Source organism: Ictidomys tridecemlineatus, chromosome 8, assembly GCF_052094955.1.
Source record: "Ictidomys tridecemlineatus isolate mIctTri1 chromosome 8, mIctTri1.hap1, whole genome shotgun sequence".
Lineage (NCBI taxonomy): Eukaryota > Metazoa > Chordata > Mammalia > Rodentia > Sciuridae > Ictidomys > Ictidomys tridecemlineatus.
In genome coordinates, this window is record NC_135484.1 from 46,727,900 (window position 1) to 46,748,210 (window position 20,311).

At 33.1% G+C, this 20,311-nt stretch overlaps 2 protein-coding genes across 4 annotated transcripts in view; one reads left to right on the forward strand and one right to left on the reverse strand.

Moving 5' to 3' along the window:
• The window catches only part of Nt5dc1 (5'-nucleotidase domain containing 1), a 123,858-nt gene that overhangs the window by 82,599 nt on the left and 20,948 nt on the right, over positions 1–20,311 (reverse strand). The window lies entirely within an intron of this gene.
• The window catches only part of Col10a1 (collagen type X alpha 1 chain), a 34,671-nt gene that overhangs the window by 10,648 nt on the left and 3,712 nt on the right, over positions 1–20,311 (forward strand). The window contains exon 2 of the mRNA XM_078019365.1: positions 16,847–17,015. Within this exon, the coding sequence (XP_077875491.1) occupies positions 16,862–17,015 (154 nt within the window). The 5' untranslated portion in view covers positions 16,847–16,861. The remainder of the gene's footprint in view (positions 1–16,846; positions 17,016–20,311) is intronic.

Genomic DNA, 20,311 nt, shown 5'->3' on the forward strand with positions numbered 1-20,311 from the left:
AAAAAAGAGTGAATAATCTCAGATAAAAATAAATTTACCAAGTAATGCCAGATTAATGCCTCAATCTCTAAAAGCAAAAGTACCTAAAAGCCACTCTCATCCAGCTACTCCTCTCCATTTCCACTAACCCATCTAATCTAAGACATCATTTTCTTATCCTGACCATTGACTCCCTCATGTTCTCCATAATGCAGTCTGGAGTTATCTTTCTGAAACACTCATCTACAAAACTCCTTCAAGTTTTGGCCTCTTGTTGCCTTTGTAAAAGATCAGCCTCTATGACAGCGCCAATAAAACTACACAATCCAGCTCTTATACTCTTAAGTCTCAATGCACACAGTCCACATGCCTCTCTTCTGTTGGAGGCAAGCATCAAAGGGAGACAATACAGAGAATAATGTCATACCAAATGCCAACACAAGCAACTATACCTACCTGTGTGTGTGTTGTGGGGTGGGGCGGGAACTATAGATAAAAAGCTTGAGTCCTAATCCCGATTCTTTATGTAATTCAAATTCCTTATCTCAATCTCTTTACCTCTAAAGAAAGAGGACTGCTTAGAAAGACCTCAATTTGAATCTTCAAGCTCTGATTCCATAACTTTCAGTACTTACTGTACATGGAGATTTCAGATTCAAAGGTTCTACCTTAAACCTCCACAAGGATTTGTTACATCAACATTAACTTCAATTTTTTCTTTTTAATTCAGCATCTGAAGTAGACATTTGGGCTCTTTTGGAAAATAACTATTTCACCAAAATCTAGATACCCTTTTGACAGCTGTCCTTTGATTCACTTTTGTTAAAAGCAACAGTGCTATGTACTTTACTATTCAAATACCACACTGTTTTGAAAGCTCCATCTCAGACTCAACTTATTTATTCTACTAAAGAAGCCTTTGAATAGGTCAGTGTTCTGTTAATACTGGCGTGGAAATAATTTAGAGATTATAATCCTAAAAATTTAGAGTCAGTTCAGTGAAGACATAATGTCTATTTGATTTCCTGTCTCACATACTGGGAAGAAGCATAAGTAAGTATATAGAAATGGCTTATAATACTCTGAAATTTCACAGTGAGAAAAACAGACACAAGCTATTAATTATGAAAAAAAATTCTTAATTAAAAAATTTTTAAGTCACCAAGTAATTTGTGTTGAATTTACTAATAATATCATCTACACCTTCAAATTCAAAACCAAATGTATAATTACCCTCTAATGTCCTGCCTAGCAAAATAAACTTTGAGAACTTTATTGACTTAACGTCCACTGCATTTATCCATGGATTATATACCTGTCCTATAACAAAGAAAAATTTATGACATGTGAAATAAGTTAAAAATTCAAACACTTAGAAAAAAATATGTGAAAAATGGTCAATTCCCATCTCTTAAATGTTTAGTATGTTTTAGTGATTAAAAAAAACCACAAAGAATTGGCTCCATAGAATATATTTTAACTTATAAATCAGTGTCATGCAATATTTATTTATTGAAAACGTTTCTTAGGCTAGATCCTTATTATTCTTTCATTTTGATTTGCTTATGGAAATAACTGTCTATAAAATCAATCACTCAAAATATAGTTTAAAAAAGTCAGTATACTAAAGTATATCTCAGTATTAAACATTACTTGGCTCCATTGCTTCTTTCCATAAAGTAAAATGAGAAAAACAAAAAATTCCTCAAAAAACCATTTTAGTTATTAATGAGTCTGGTATATGAACTATTCAATTTCCTTTTTCTTCCCTAACAAAAAAACAATACAGTGAAAAAATACATATAACACATTAATATTACATATAACACATTAATACTTCTATTAATTAAATGTCCACATTTCCTGAGTACAATGAAAATCAATATTCACAACAATGATCGAAAGCAAAAAATGTAAATTAAGTATAATTGTAGGGTTACTGTTACTGTTATCTATAACTATATTCATATCCACGAAAGAGGAGGCAATCTTTGAATGGTGTGTTCTGTAAGTTGCAATAAAAACAAATGGCTACTTTCTTTTTCAAAAAATTATTTAAAATGTCATATTTTTGGAATATAATATAATTCTATAACCCAAAGAGAGTTCATTCAGTCATTTTGAGTGAGGCAACTCCAATTGTTTATTTATTTATGTCACATAGCTTCAGAGAAATTCCTTCTCCTCCCCTTAAGCTGAACTGAGAGGATAAGGCAAGATCAAGTCCATGTAGTAATCTAAAATCAACACTTGATGCCATCTACTCAAAAAGTACACAGTCAACATTTTTCTTTATCTTAGATAATGTTTTATTTGATTGATTCCTTTAACCACATACTAGACTCAAATCTCAGATTACCTACATTTCCTTATCCTATCCCAGGGACTCTCTTTGCCTCATATTCTGCCCACCACACAAAATACAAAAGTTTTTTTTTATTGGTACTAACTGAAAAAACATGATCAACAAGTCAGGACATGGAACATGTGGCTGGTAAGTGTGCTCATGTTAACGGTTGGGTAAGAAGAGGAAATCCCTCTCTACTGTGCCACTCCCAGAAGTACATAGGGGAAAACATCTGTCTGATACAGTGCACTGTGGAAAAGCTAGACTGCATACCAAATTAAAATAATTACCAAACAAACACAAAACTCTAGGCAACTGTCCACTGTTCTCAGATAACCATCACAGAAATGTTAAAAGAAGTTGAAAAGGTACAAAAAGTTCTACTTGATTTGTTTACAAATACAAATTTTCAGCTCAGCCACACAATTATTGATAAAGATGAAATAGTTATCTAAATAAGAGACAGGACTGCTAAAAAACTAAAAATAATAAGTTTAAAATGAAAACGGTTATTTTTATATTTTATTTAGGGTGAGAAATGTAAATCTGATTTTTAGATCACTTGGAATAATTTAAAGAAAGATACAGAATACTGAGTGGATTATGTAACATGATAAATAAATAATTATTAGGTAAGAAATGAAGAGAAAATAATCTCAAGAATAAACCATAAATTTATAACAGCAAGACTTCTAATAAAATGACAAAGAATCTACTTTAATATCTTAAAGTGAAGCTTATGGATCTCCCATTAAACAATGATATCACCAATGTCTTTATTAAGGGGTATTATAAGACCAGAGAAAGTTTTTCATTTTGAAAAGCAGCGTTTCTTTTTTAATCATTGATTGCTATTTTTTTTTTTAGAATTTCATAGCAAAGAAGTATTGAACTCAGAAAAGATAATGTTGATAAGCCAGATTTCTTGTGGTGCATTCTTTTAGCCATATCTCATCTTTCTGAACAAATTCATTTAGAGACATTTAATAGTAAGCAATTATCAACTGTCCTCCATAACACAACACTTTGTAGAGTAAGAGGGAGAATTTAAAGAGCAAGAGGGATAATTTTAATCCATTATAACATCTCAAACATATAGTTTCCATGTTCTATAACTTTGCTGACATATTTAAACACATTCCTTTTCTTATGTGTCAATCTGATTAAACCTATGACAGGTGCATTCATTTATCCTGAGAATATTTTAACACCATGGTCCAATGGAATCTTCTTTCCTTAGGTTACCTCTCCATCACTGGCAACAGTTTCCAAAAAGTTTTACAGAGGACAGTCAATGCCATTAGACTAAGAGCACTTGTTTGAAAAAGTTTCCTTCTAACTACGTGCAGAACAGCGGCTTCATTCTCCATCCTGTGTATTTGCCAATGGGATGGGGTGAAGGAGCTCAGAGTCATCAGGGACAAATACCACTGGCTTGCCACTCCTGGTTTACTTTATGCTATCACACCCTTCCCTAAGGACTATATTAATGGTGTGAAGTCTAAAAAACAGTTGTCCCCAAGTCTGGAGTGGATTACAAATAAACTCTAAGAGTCCACTTACTAGTTTATTGGAAGTCAAGGTTAATTTAAATACACCCAAATATTTGAGTTCTAAACTTAGAATTGTTTTAAAAATAATATAGAAAACCAGGAAAAACAAATTCAATAAATATATTTAGCAGCTCAGTATATGTGAATGAAAATTGATGTTCTCCTTTAAGTTTATATTTAATATTCAATTTCATACTTTCTATTAAAATAAGAATTTCAGTTACAAAAAATCCCAGGAAATCCATATTTCTGAATGGAAAATGGCTGATACAACTGATTATCCTTATTATAAAAATACAAATGTCCATATCTATTTGATAATGACAAAGATCATAATAAAAAGCTCTCAATCTGTTTGTTTTTCTCAAATTATAAAAAGGTTTAAGTAATTTTAACCACTTCTGAATATTTATAGAAGGTTATAAATATCTTACTAATTGTTCTAGATTAATATCTATTAGAGAAAATCAAGTGTTACTATAAATTCAGCAATGTTAAGATAAATGACACATTATTATTATTATCATTGATGTTACTGGGGATTAAATCCAGGGCTAAGTCTTCAGTCCAATTTTTATTTTGAAGACAAGGTCTCACTAAGTTATTGAGACTGGAATTAAATTTTTGATCCTCCCACCTGAGATTCTAAAGTTGCTGGGATTACAGGCATGTACCAGTGCTCAGCTTAGTATTAATCTTTATTTGATTACAGTGAAAATTAATTTATCATAGTTAATTTTATAAATAAATTACTTATTTTCTGGGCTTATAAAATGGTCACTTATCTTAAAAAATTATAAATCAAATGCTCTAATATGTAGTACAGCAAAATGTTGAATTAACAGTAATAAAAGTTAATATACAGATGGTCCCAGACTTACAATGGTTAAACATTCAACTTCTTACTTTTGAAGGTCCAAAAGTAATATGCATTTAATAGAAACTCTACTTTGAATTTTGATCTTTCCCCCAGCTAGTGAAATGCAATACAATCCTTTCTTGTGATTCTGGGCAGTGGCAAAGAGCCACAGGTCCCAGTCAGCCACTCAGTATTCTACCATGTACTATGCAACTAAGCTATAATGTTCAGTGAGTTAGGTACATTTTTGACTTATGATATTTAAAATTACAATGGCATTATCAGGATATAATCCCACTGTAAGTCAAGGACATATGCATATACAACAGAATATTTTTTAGCCTTAAACTGAAGGAAACCCTGGGTCTGGGGTTGTGGCTCAGTGGTACAGCGCTCACCTAGCATGTGCCAGGCCCTGGGTTTGATACTTAGCACCATGTAAAAAATAAATAAAATAAAGATATTATATCCAACTACAACTAAAAAATAAATACTAAAAAATGAAGGAAATCCTGTCATTTTTTAATAATATGCATGAACCTGCAGGACATTATGCTAAGGGAAATAAGCAATGCACAGAAACACAAATATTGCTTGATTTCACTTGTATGTGGATTCTAAAGAAGTCTAACTCAGAAGCGAAAGCAGAATGGTGTTTGCCAGTGGCTGGAAGGTGAGGGAATGGAGAGATGTTGATCAGAGTACAAAGTTTTAGATATGTAGGATAAGTAAGTGCAGTAGAGTCAAGGTACAATATGGTGACTATAGTGAATAATACTTCATTAACAGGAGGACCTCTGCATCAATGGGTTTTGAGTTCATATATTCAACTAACCATGGATCAAAAACATTCAGGAAAAAAAGTCCTTGGATACATCTAAATGCTTCTTCTTGTCATAATTCTCAAAACAATACAGTTTAACAATTCATGGGGGTGGGGGTAAGATCCTGGACCCAATCTCCTAATGCTACAGAGAGACAACTGTTATGTTTTAAATTTATTAAAAGAATAGATCTTAAGGGCTGCGGTTGTGGCTCAGTGGTAGAGAGCTCACCTGGCCTGTGTGAGACTTGGTTCAATCCTCAGTACCACATAAAAATAAAATAAAATTATTGTGTCTATGTAAAACTAAAGAGAGAGAGAGAGAGAGAGAGAGAGAGAGAGAGAGAGAGAGAGAGAGAGAGAGAGATAGATCTTCAACACATTTACTAACACAAATGGGAACTACATGAACTACATGATGGATACGTTAATTAGCTTCACTAAAGTAATCATTTCACAAAGTGCACATATACTCAAGCATCCCACTGTATACAGTAAGTATATATAATTTTTATCAGTTATGCCTTGATAAAGTAGAATTTTTTTTTAACTTTTGTTGTTTTTGTCAATGGACCTTTATTTTATTTATTTACATGTGTGGTGCTGAGAATCGAACCCAGAGCCTCACATATGCTAGGCAAGCGCTCTACCACTGAGCCACAATCCAGCCCCTAGAAAAATATTTCTAAAAGTATATTTGTAAAAACATGACTGGGACAGGTATTCTGCTGCACAGGCTAGCATGCCTGAAGCATACCTGAAGCAAAAACAAACAAAAAATGAAAACCAAAAGCCCCCTTTTTAAAAATCAAATTAAGTATATTGAAGTCAGGATAAATATTCAATATAAGCTAAAAAATAATTTGGTAATATAAGTTATATTATTAAGTAAAAAAAATGACAGGTTACCTAAGATTTTTAGTTCTGTCCAAATATACCTTTGCTGAATAATAGGCAGAAGCTGGGGCTCTGCCACTGTTATCTAGAAGACTTTCAAGGAGTAACAAAAAATGGGGTATGACATGAAAATAGAAGAGAGATTAGTGGAACAGAGGAAGGGGATAGAACGGAAGGGATGGGAAAAGAGAAGAATGGTGGAATGCAATTGACCAGGCTATGCTATGTACATACATGTAGGTACAACAATAAATTTCATCTTTATGTGTATTTATAAAACACTAATTTAAAAAAAAAAAACTACAAATACACATAGAGAAGACCAGTAGAGTAAAGGAAGGGGAATGTGCGAAGGAGGGAAGGAAAGGGGAAGTACTGGGGATTGAGTAGAGCAGATTATATTCCATACTTATATCATTATGCCATAAAGAAACCCAATATTATTTATGACTATGACACATTATTAAAAAAGAAATTAAAATAGAAAATTCATTTAAAAATGGGGTATGGGTACCAAGGACAAAATTTAAATATCATTTTCTGGTACTAATATTTATATCTCCTACCATACTAATGTTCATTTTTTGGTGATACTAAATGCAGTTCTCAAATTTTTCATCTCAAAAACCCTAATGCTCTAAAACGTATGATTGGTACTCACCTTGCAAATAATAACCCTTTAAAGATTAAACATTTCCATTTGGGTGAGAAGAGGGGAGCACGAAAGAATCAATAAATGCTATTCATTAGTTTATGAGACCATTTTTATTTCCTGGGATATAACACCTGCTTAACCACTAAGGAGCTGAATGAACTGATGCACCAATAAGTATATGAGGTTAAGAATAGAAGTAAAAATTGGAAAATTATGCACAGACATGTCTAAAAAGATAATCATTGCTCTCAAATTGTATAGTTCAGGTTTCTAAGACAGTCCTCTGTTCTTCCTTTTAACTCCATCTTAGCCCTCAATCTATACCTACTCTCTGACATCTAGACCTCTACCATCCTTGAGAAGACCTGACTTGGGAAATTTAACTCTGAAATTCTCACCCATTAGTTAAAAGAATAATTTAAGACACCCAGTCATTAGAAAAGCAGCTGCAGTTATTTTACTTTGTGAAAACTGCTTTTGGAAACAAGTTTTTGACACTGGGGCCTCTATAATAATTCAGTTTTTGTAACATAAGACACAGTGAAAAGACTCAGACTCATTCCAGTGCCTTGCAAAAGTCTATACCCTTGTGTGCCCACAAACACGAGGGGAATTACCAATACTCAATAAGTACTGGAATCTGATTTTCTAAAGCTCTTAGTTCCTTCATTCAGCAATATTTAAGAGGTTTCTGCTTGGTAACAGACACTGTCTGTGGAGAATGGAGTTTCAATGGTAAGAAATCAATAATCTTTGAATTATATTCAGGAAAGAAGATAAAGTGTGAAAGCATGCCACTTCATGCTTAGGGAGACAGGTTCATGCAGACACAAAAGAAAGCCAGAGCAAAGGCCATAAGAGACTGTTTAGTGTGTGTTTCCTCCATGAGACTGAGATCATCAATAGCAGGGTGTGCTCCTGCCCTGGGTTCCCAGCATCTATCACGACTGGCTTACTGCAGAGGGTCAAAAGAGTTTGGAGAACATTTGAGAAGTACTGGTAGTATAAAAAGATTTAAATATAATGTCTTCTTCCTTATCAGCATGGTCCTTAGACTCATGCATATTTATTGAGCACCTGTAGGCACTGCTCTACCACTTCACATGTATTTTCTTTCAACTTTCAAAGTCCCTATTGGTAAAAGTAACAGAAGACAGGATAACCTTATACACTGCATGCCTACTATTTGAACCTTATTGGTATTAGAATTGGAAAGTTATTTTTACTCTTAAGTAATTAAAGATAACTGATAGGATAACTAAAAAAGGTCAACAGGGGAAAATATTACTATTAATAATCATTATATCTCTATGTTATATAAGTTTTATTTTCTGTATTCTCTAAATAGCAATTATGTTTAAAATCTGAAAGAAAGTGAGCAGACATTTACAGATGTACCAATGAAGAAACAAGTGCAAGAAGGCCAGGTGACCTTCCCAGAGTCTCTAATGGGTCAGAGGCCAAAGCCACAGATGATAGGAAGAGCAGACACCTAGCACCTGTCCACATGAGGGGTGGAGGTCCATGAGTCAGGTAACAAAGTTGTTGATCAAAGGCTAAGCAGACAATGCATTATTTAAACTAAAAGCCCTGGGTTGTTTTTAATTGTTAACATTAGTAAGCTAAACAGTTGTATAAGCATGTCTCCAGGATGGTCCATGATCCTACCAAACCCTTACGGGTACTTCATACCCTATAGATACTTCTCTATCCTACAAGGCCTTTGTATCCTATCAGTGGTGATTGTGAAGTTGTTCTTAAGTATGATAATAAAGAGAGGAGCAAAGACATTCAAAGACAGAGTACCACCCTGTACCTTCTCTAACACTTTAACTCCATCTAATTTCTCCTTCCATTTTAGCAGAGACTACATGCAAAGACTGAACTGCACATGCAAACAGAGTAAGAGAATGGCAGAGAAACCACTGGCCAAAATCCTTGAAGGTTTGGGGTCAAGGGGCCAAGAAACCCTATATTTTTAACTCAGTTAGGTTAACTGTGGAAAGAAAGTGATGTCACTAAATGGCAAACAAAAAAAAAAAAAAACATGCACTCTTTAAGTAGTGTTTGATTTATGTGTAGTAAAAAATAGAATATAAAGCCCTTGTTCAAATTTTTAAAATGACTCTCAGTTTTTCTTGACCTGACCTGAAGTTTCCGGGGTTTTCATAAACATCTGTTTTTACACAGGAATTTCTCTTTCCAAGCCCTCAGCAGGTATCTAACCACTAAACCACATCAAACTATTTACATGAACAAATCACTTCTGGCATCTGGCTTCTGTCAGAGCACCTACAAACATCCTTTTACAGTTTTTCGAAAGGAATGAGGTACAGCACAGTGGTGGTGGAAGCTAAGGGTCTTGGAGTGCCCTAACTGAACTTCGGGCCACTTCTGCTATTTCCACTGCTAAAAGGATGATGGATCAGAGAAACAGAAAGTCAGTGTCCTGCTGGACACAGGGATGAACACACAAGCTTAGTTCTGGCATTTTCCCTCAGTGGGCTGTCTCACCAACAGATCCTCACTTCAGAAATTTAACTCAATTAAACATTAGGGATGAAAACATGCATAACAGAGAAGCCAGTTTTCCTCAGCTGATGAATAAAATGAGTGATCTAGATGACCTTTAACACCCTTTATCATTCTTAGCTTATGAAAGAAGAAGAATATTCTCAATCAAAATTTTATGAACCTTGAAAGAAAATTTTGAATGTAAAAAAAATCCTCAGAAGTAAATTAAAAAGATAAATTGAAACTGGAAAAATATGTGCCAAAACTATATCACAGAGCAGAGGTTTAGATTCCTAAGCTATAGAACACTTTTAGGAAAAGTGTGTTAGAGATATAGTCTTAATTATACGAAAAGATGCTCAACCAAGATTTTTGTAAAAAGAATAAAAATTAAACTAAATTGAGATTGCAATTTTTACCCCTAAGGTGGGCAAAAATCTAAAAGTTCACCCAAATCTGAACAAATATCTAGTTGGTATGGCTGAAGAAAAGCAGGTAGCCTCATATATTGCTGGTAGAAATAAAAAAATAACACATCTAAGGAAAGAAACATACTGATACCTAACAAAACCATACATCTACTTGCTGATCCACAAATTCTCATTCTAAGGATGTCTTCCAAAGATATTCAGACAAAAAGCTTACATAAACAAAGTTTTTCACCGTAAAAATACTTGAATTAGCAAAGGTCAGAAAATAATAGAGATGAATACCAGTTAGGCAATGGTTGAGAAAACTATGGTACATCCATACAATGTAGTATTATGAAGCTGTAAAAAAAGAACACAGACCATCTTTATATAATCTTATGCAATGATTCCCAAGATAAACTGTTACACAGAAGCAGCAAAATAAAGTATGCATAGATGCCATTTACCTAAGAAATAAGGATGAAATAAAAATGCAAAATATTTTAATAGTAGGATAAATTAAACCCATTTTTCCTATTTTTTTATTGGTACATTATCATTATACACAATATTGGGATTGTTACTTATTTGTGCATGCACATAACATAATTTGATCTATTTAATTTCCCAGAATCTCCTCCTTTTCTCCCCTCCTCCCTCCCCATGGTCCCCTTCCTCTAATCCCTGGTGTCCCTTCTATTTTTCATTTAAACACACACACACACACACACACATTAATAAAACAAATAAAAAACAGTTATATAACCTATAGAAGGAAGGTTTTGAAACACAGAGTAGACAGGAGTGGAGAAAGAGGAGGAAAAGAGGAAGAGGAGGAGGAATGGAGGAGGAGGAATGGAGGAGGAGGGGTAGAGGAGGAATGAAGGAGGAGAAGGTGGAGGAGGAGTGGAGGAGGAGGAGGAGTAATAGAAGCTAGACTACTCTGAAATTTTCTTACTTTATAAATCTGACCTAGGAAATATGCAATGTATGCTGGAGCTGGCACGTACTGGTTCTTGGTAAATATTCAGGTGCTTTGTAAGCCAGGTGTCTTAACATGGTAGCTTCAAATTGGCCATGGTGGTAGTATTTATACAACAGAAATCAGCAGGCCATCTTCCTCACCCCCAAGGTGGATGTTAAACATTTATCAGCACATCACAGGAAATGCAAATATGTTAGCAAAGTATAAAAGAAAATCAAAGTTGAAAAGAAAATCCCTAAACCCTGAAAGCAAAATGAAATAAACCTAATGATGAACCGAGTGGTTAGCATCTATTTTGAAATAAGCCATTTCAAGTGACATTGAAACACAGTAGTTTGACTACACAGTTTTTGCGAAAATACTAAAGAGAATAATAAAAGTAATCAGTTTAAAAATTGAACTAATTTTAATTATGATGTGAATGTTGGTATAGATATTCAGAACAACTAGGAAGATGATGGAATAAAGTGAATGTATGCTTTATTATCATGAGAACTGGGATCCTCTGGGTGGGGCTATGGAAGTATGCACACAAGTTCAGGATCATTAAGAAAAAACTCTGGTCCTGAATGTGAATTAGATATATCAGGATAATGGCATGACATCTTTTACATTTAGTTAACATTGTAAGCATGAATTTCTTGGCTCTGTCCACTGAAAACCTAGAAACTATAATCAACCCACGAGCAGGGTACATCCCTGAGACTCAAACAGCCAGACACCCATACTGTGGTTTCTACTTCTATTTCCAACTAACAGAAGTAAGACTCTGTGGAGAAATGTCTTACAACAGATCTGGGCCAGGAAAAGTACAAAATACTGGAAGAAAAGAAGTTATAAAAATTACTTGGATCATGTCAAAAGGGCTCAGGAGCAATCTGAAGAGGCTCTTACTGGCCAAAGATGGGGAAAAACATTTGAATATATATATATATATATATATATACACATACATATATATATGTATGTATATATATATATATATTCACACACACACACACACTGTAACTCAGGATAACCATATATATATATATATATATATATATATATATATATATATAAAAAATAACTCAGGATAACTACAGTTGAACAGTGTTTTTTTAATAGAAACAAAAAAGGAAGAATGATAAAATTAGAATATCACCATCTTATAACTTACATAATAAGTATAAGTAATTAGACTTAGTAACACCAGAGAACCAGCAACAAAGGGCCTCCCAACAGAAATATACCAAACCACACTCTCTAAATTGGTAAAATATTCTTGCCAAAAGCATTTGTGTGTGTATGAGTGTTTCAAACCTGAATGAGAGCAACACTGTATGTCTAACTATCAATCAGCAGAGGAGCAAATTAAATGACAACAATATCCAGATTGCAGGAAATTGCCCAAGACAGATAACTCAGCTTTTCAACAAATAAGTTGCAAAGGGGGAAAAAAAAAAGAGATGCAGGTAAGAAACCTAGATAAAGGGGACATATCAGTCAATAGCAATTAAGGAAATCTGATTTAAACAAATAACAAATCAATTTTTTTTTCTTATAGTGCTGGGGACTGAACCTAGGGCTTTGTGAATACAAGGCAAGCACTCTACCAACTGAGCTATACTCCAGCCCAATAAATCAATTCTTTAAAAATATATATGTGTATATGTATATAATATACATGTACATATCTATGTATATGTTTGTGTATATATACATGTCTATAAGTCTATATAGGTATATGCCATACGTACAACAGATACCTGGGGAAATGTGATGGACTAAAGCATTGATGATATTAGAAAATGATTAATTTTTTAGATATAATGAATATTCTATTTTAAAGAAAAGGCGTTTTTAGTCTCTGGAGAAATATATTGAAATATCCACTGGTGAATCAGTATAACATAAGTGATTTGTTTCAAAATTTGAGAGGGGATGAATAGAAGGTAGATTGAGTTGAGATTAGTTTAAAATGATTGACTGGAACACAGGCATTCATTAGATGCAGTATCCTCACTTGTAGGTAAGACCAAAATTTCCTATAATAAAGTTTAAAAAATGAGCACAAACAACAAAAAGGTAAATAACTAATATTAATAATCTGGTAATTATACCATATCAACATCCCAACATTAGGAGTAGATCATGATTGTCTAAGGAGTTTTTGCAAAATTGAGTTTCTGAACCACTACTATCTTCATGAACTCCAAAGATTGAACAAATTGTGTCATACTCCTCAGGACTGCGAGAATGGGAAAAAGAGGTTGAGAACATATATAAACACCTTAGGGCATACACACTATTCGTCCAATATTTATCCCAATGCCTGACACTTAAGAGGTACTCAAGAAATATTTGATGAACTCATGAATGACCTAGGGATACACAAATGAGCAGACAAACTTAATAGCAGGTAAATGCTCAATGTGCAAAAATATCACTCATAGTTGATTTAAAAATCACTCAGAAAATTGGTTTTACAAAGCAAGACTCTTTCAATGGAATGAGTTTCCTTCATAAAGCCACAGACTAGTCACTTCTTCAAGCTCCAAGTAAACACCAAGAATAAAAATAGTTTTAAATACACAATTGGGTGGGGTGTGGCTAGTAAATATTCTGATTCTACAATCTGTTTTGCACAAGAAGTGCTTCTTATGTGACTAACAAAGCAAACAGTAGTTATATTCTGTGTGCTGAAATAAATACACTATTTGTAAAAAGGGTTGAACGTCCAAGGCTTACCAACGAAGGCACCACATTTCCCAAAGCTAAAGGGGAATATAGAATGACAAATACCCATATATATTTATATATCCCCAAAACATACAACCACCTAGTATAATTTTTTTTTCTTTTTGTTGCAAATCTAAAGTCAATCGAAAGAGAGCCAAGTCTACCATATGACCATGGGGAACAAACTTGAGTGCAAGAAAAATCCAATTTTAAATCCTAAAGGAGCTTAGACATCACCTCGTTCAAACTTCTATTTGTTAATGAAGAGACAGACATCAAGAAAGTTTAAGGTATAAAGTTCTGAAAATAGAGTACCACAGTGAACAAATGGTCTACACAGGTGCAAAGTGCTAGGTATGTAGGGCTGGGAATCCATCTTCTAAATGTTCACAGGAATAATATCAAATGGCATTATAAAAACGTGCCTCTGTGTGTGTGCATGCATGCACTTAACCATATATACACACAAAACACTAAAATATGCACACATTTCTAATAATTCTTTTCAAAACAAATTCTTCAGCCTAGCTCTGAAAAGCACCTTATAATCTTATCTACTTTGTCAAATCTTGTCCAAATAAACCGTAAACAAATGGAAGACAGCTGTTTTCTTTCACTTATCTTTTGTAGTTTCTTACAGATGTAGCCGAGTTCATATAATAAAAAAACCATTCCATATAACTGCCAAATGATGAGACTGATTAAAATAAACTATCCAATTGCCAATAATCTAAATTGATATAAAAGCCATATTTCAGCCAGGTGTGATGGTGCATAACTATAATCCCGGGAGGCGGCAGGAGGATTATAAGTTTAAAGCTAGCCTGAGCAAAAGTGAAGTGCTAAGCAACTCAGTGAGACCCTATCTCCAAATAAAATACAAAATAGGCCTGGGGATGTGGCTTAGGGGTCAAGTGCCCCTGAGTTCAATCCCTAGTACTTGCCCCCCCCCAAAGCCATATTTCATGTATATCTGCATATTGCATAAAGACATGCATGACAATGTAGATTTTTTTAATGTGCAATCAACAAATGTTTAAGTGAGAAAAGAAAGAGAGAGAACACTGTGAATGAGTTTTGTATTTACATTTTTGCAAAGTAGTATACAAGGCTTTATTTAAATACCACAGGAAACTGCCTGCAGGGGAGGAGTGAGGGAAAAGGAAGAGGGAAAAACCATTATTTCAATCACACATCAATACTCAACCCCACTACTTCAATTCTAGGGAGATACCAAAAATTATCTATTCTGAATCTGGAATTTTTCTTCTCAAATCATTTATCTGTAAAGTTGACTGGACTTGGATCCAAAATGACAAAATTAAATAAGATGCTAAATTTGGTCTCTGAACTTCCTGTCTTTATTAGATGTTGTAGGATCCTGAAAACTGATTTTAAGAGTCTCTAATATTGTTAAAGAGAATACTAACTAGTAAAGTTGACAATGATGATGTTTATTTCCACCTTTGGGGGAAAAATGTTTTTAATTGAGATGATACAAGATCCCTGAAGGAAATTGCGATGTAAGCCAAGAGTATTTTTAAAAAGCTAAAAGCAAAGTTTGAGGATTTTTTTTTAATTTCTGAAATGAACACAGAAGCCCTATGTAAATAAACGTAATATGAGATTAAACATAATATAAGTTAAGTACTCTTGCAAACTTTACTCCAACTCTAAAGTAAAATCCAAATTTAAGCAAGAATATCTGAGGCCATATCCAGAACAAAGTGTATTATTGGGAATAAAGAATCTAAATTCTTCAGAAAGAATATATTGCTAACTCTAATAGCAAATTCACAAATATCCTGCATTTGACTGAAAATTTTTAAATATTTAAAATGAAGAAATTAAAAAATTGTAATGTTATCACTTTAAATTTCTTTTACTAACTTCTGAAGACTTACACTAAAAGCCTGAAATGCAAAACAGCATACCCACAATTTCACCATTTTATTTTTTTCTCTCAAGCCCATAAATATATAAGAATTGAGCTAAGCTATGTTTATAAAAATTTAGGAACATTAATGGATACATTGGTGGCTTTATATAATAATTCAAGAATTTAGATGATGGTTTAAATCCACATCCTCCTCCAAAAGAGTTCTTCCCCTATTTTTATATATTACCAAATATTTTCAAACAAACAACACAATAATGTGCTTTTCAAAAATAATAAGGGGGAATCATCATTCCAACATGAACTAAGATTAGAGTAAAAATTTCTAAAATAAAATTACAGAAAAATGGGTATGGTTAAAACTATTAATATATATTTAAGACAAAGAGTTTATTTTTCAATAAGAAAACAAGAAAAAATAGAGGCCAACCTGATTTTTTATGCCTGTCTAATAGAACTTTCCACCATAATTAGTGCTTCCCACCTCTGAGGGGAGGGGCTTAAGCTCAGAGTAACCTCAGGCAGTGAGAGGAAGACTGTATAAATACCTAAGGGCAACTTTGGAGAGGGCATCTTCTGCACTGCCTACCTGAGCAGAGGAGGCTTCAGAAAGCCACCCAGACACTAGCTCCAGAACTTCCAGCACTCAGGTAAGTCTATGGACTGAGGGTCATTGTAAAATTCCATGTTAGCTCGCTTGGAAAGAAGCAAGTTAATATTGAAGTAAGTTAATTCTTTGGGGTCCTTGTGCATTATTTTAAAAAATGGCTTTCTACTAAAATATACTCAGAGAGGTTTACTTGTATATAAAATATAAGTCTATATAAAATAATCCCAATAAAAACCATACTGTACAAACTTATCCTAATCTGCATTTCAATGTATTTAGAAACTACTAGATATTTCAGGATATGTTTAAGATCCAGAATGAATTAATATAGTTGTCTAGTGATGATTTATTTATGTTTATTTGTAAATCATTTTATTTTTACTTGATTACTTGAATATAGCTTCCCCAAATAAATATGATATACATTCACAGAACTAAATAATTATCTCTCATTAATTTATGGAATATATTAAAATTTTCATAAAGGACTGTGTTAAAAAGCAGTTAGTTAAATAAAGAATTCCAACTGTGCAATGTTAGAAAAATGAAACAGGTCAATACAAATCTATATGAAATAATTCTTTTCTGTTTTCCAGAATCCACCTGAGAATATGCTGCCACAAATCGCCCTTTTGCTGCTAATGTCCTTGAATTTGATTCATGGAGTGTTTTATGCTGAGCGATACCAAACACCCACTGGCATAAAAGGCCCACCACCCAACACCAAGACCCAGTTCTTCATTCCCTACACCATAAAGAGTAAAGGTAAACTGAATTGCATATTTTGCTCTAGTAACTAGCTAGCTGCTGCTTTCTACAATCTTAATGATGATGTCTTTAACAAAATGCTTTCAATTCTGGTATTATCTATTGAAAATTCCTAAATTAGTCCAAATTACAACAAAATAATTTGTGAATGAAGAACAAAACTCCTTGTACAATAAATATAATAAATATAACAGAAAAATATTAAAGACTTTTAATACATGAAGTTTCTTCCCTAGAATGATACCTTTGTACAAATAACTATCTATAATCCAAATATAATAATTCAACCAAAAGTAATTAAATTTAAAATATTTAAAAATAATTACACAAAGAGAATAGAAGGCTAATATATCTAAATACTTATACACATTTACTTTTTATTTAATGTTTTTTAGTTGTAAATGGACACAATACCTTTATTTCACTTATTTACTTTTGTGTGGTGCTGAAGATTGAATACAAACCACACATTTACTTTTAAAACACATTCAACTAGTCTACAAATATACACAATAAGTTTCAATAAGCTAAACAGGCAAATGAAGTAGCAATCCTCATAGCTATTTATATATCCCATAGTTTAGTGGTTAAATGCACAGTACTAGCTGTGTGACCTCAGGTAAGTTATTTTTCCTCTCTGTGCCTTAGTTTCCTCATTTGTAAAACAAGAAGGAGCGATTGATCTCTAAGGGCTTCCGTGAAGGTTATCAAGAGAGTTAATACCTGTCAGGTGCCTTATGTTTCACTATTACTACAATACTAATAAATTACTAATAGTACTTCTAGTTCTGATTACTACTTTACTGGCATAGTCTTAGATAAATTTTAACTTTCCTCTTGAATCTATTCCTCATCTGTATGGCTTTCTCGGCTACTGGGAAGAGCAATGAGATAATATATATACATATATATAAAATACTAAGAAATCCTCAAAGAGCAATGACAAGGTCTTATCCTCACTGATTCTACTCGACAGCATCTAATACAAACTGCCTAGAAAACATCAACTGGACAATATAAACTGATTGCAGGCTTCAGGTTCCCTTTCCACAATATTTTTTTCATTTAGTTATATACTCTCTCCTGTACATAAAGCTAAAGCCATTTGTAATAAACTTTAAATAATATGTTTTGGGGAACAACCAATTTAAGCAAATGGCCTTGTTGAGAAGAAAGATGAAACAGAGTATTTCATGAAAGGAAGCCTAATATTTAAAAACAGAGGCACAACAGATATTATTGAATGTATTAAAATATAAATAAATTAAGAGAAAGAAAAAGCCAGGAAAGAAAGAGCAAAAAATAAGGACATGCTACCTCACTTGAAGCAACAAATGTGATGTGAAATGCTATGACAGGCAACGATGGGTTCAGTACTCTCTCTGATCACAAATTCAGACTCCTAAATACCTTACCAAAATCATAATAAACAATCTTGAATTAAAAATAAAATGCACCACTGTAGAAAGTTAAACCTATTTCTATCTTCCCACCTTAATGTACTTGAACATCCTGGCTATTTTTATAGAACAAATGAAAACATCTTGTTAAATAAGAATTTCAGAAGCTATCCTTTAACATTAATCCTCCTGGGTCTCTTCTTGATAACATAAGACAGAAAATCAAACGTATCATCATCCACATGGCAGGCACTAATGCATTACAAGAAAATGTTAAGCTGATAACAGAAATTCAGAATTCGTATGTAATTCCTAGGCATGTATGTTCAGCACAGGCTAAAAGAGGATCCCATTAAAACACTACTAAATCATGCTGCAGAGGATTCTACAGCTGCTAGGCAGATGCAGGTAACACATTCTGACATAACCAACCACTATTTCAGTTTGTGGACATTTAAGAAACTTATTAGTAGGTTGTCACTTTTCCTTAAGGATGGTGCCACCCTAATCTTGTTTTTTCAGCTTGCAAGCTACAAACAGGGGCTCCAGAGATTCAATAGAAGTCAAATTCTGTCTTACACCAAGAGGTTTAGAACCATTAGGGCAACATTTCAAGTAACACAGATCACCCTGTTATTGGAGTTCTGGCCTTAAAAGGTGCCCAATACGATCATTTTCAATAAGATATGATATGTTTTACCTCTTTTAGCAGTGCAACAGATTTCTAGTTGGACAATTATTTCAGTATGAACATGATCCTTATAGCCAGATTCTGAAGCAAACCCCTAACTAATATAGTCTGCATTAAAAATGCTATTTTACTCCAAACCATTAAGAAATCCCTTACTTATTCACCTATTCTACTTGCAATATACTAAATCCAGTTTTACATATAGATCCATCATGAACATGTACTAAAGTCAGTGAATGAAATGTGTGTTAATATATGGAAATGTCCATAAATTAATTTCTCATATAAATCTTTTTCCTGTTGTAAGTTTCTGAAAGTCCATGGGAAAAGCTATATTTTTGAATTTCTGAAAACTGAAATATAACTAATTACTACAAATACAAAAGTTCCTAAATCTAAAACAAATATCTTCCTATTTCAGCATATTTAGTTCAATTATTTATTCTATATTTTATATAGGTCAAATGCTTTTTAATCTCAGGAACACCTCTACAGCTCTACCTAATAGAAATTAGTACCTACTCTTGGCTAACTATTTCTTATATAACACTCAATTAATATGACAGGTTTTTTTTTCAATTTTAATATGTTTATGTATTGACAGCTAATGATTCAAGGGAATTAATACTCCAAAATGCTTTCAAAGGCAATTTACAATTCTTTTCAATGCATTTGATAATAATTCTATTTTAGCCTCATTTTGAGTTTTTGAGTTATTAAAGATTTAAGATTTAAGTCCACTATTTTTTTTTAAACAAATGTGACTCAAACGTCACAGCTATAGGACTAGAAACTTATTAGCTCAGTGGTAGAGCACTTGCTCAGCACACATGAGGCCCTGGGTTTAATACTCCACATTGCCCCCCCCCCCAAAAAAAGTCAGGCCATAAATGATTTTCAGGATTTAAGCAACCTCTCCAACTAATATTACATCATTAAGTCAATATTACTATGAACAGTTTTTCAACAACCTAAGAATCTAAATAATAAGTAGGCATCTTATGTTTCTGAACATAAACAGAAAACAATTTTAATACAAATTCTGTAGTAAATATTAAAAATCACATGCAACTTTATGTCATCTTGGCTAACTATTTAAGAATTTCCCTGATAAAAGAAGAAAATTTTATGTAGATGATTATGAAGATTAATGTCAAAAGACTAATGTGGTAACACTAATGCCTGCAGTGCCCTGCTACAAC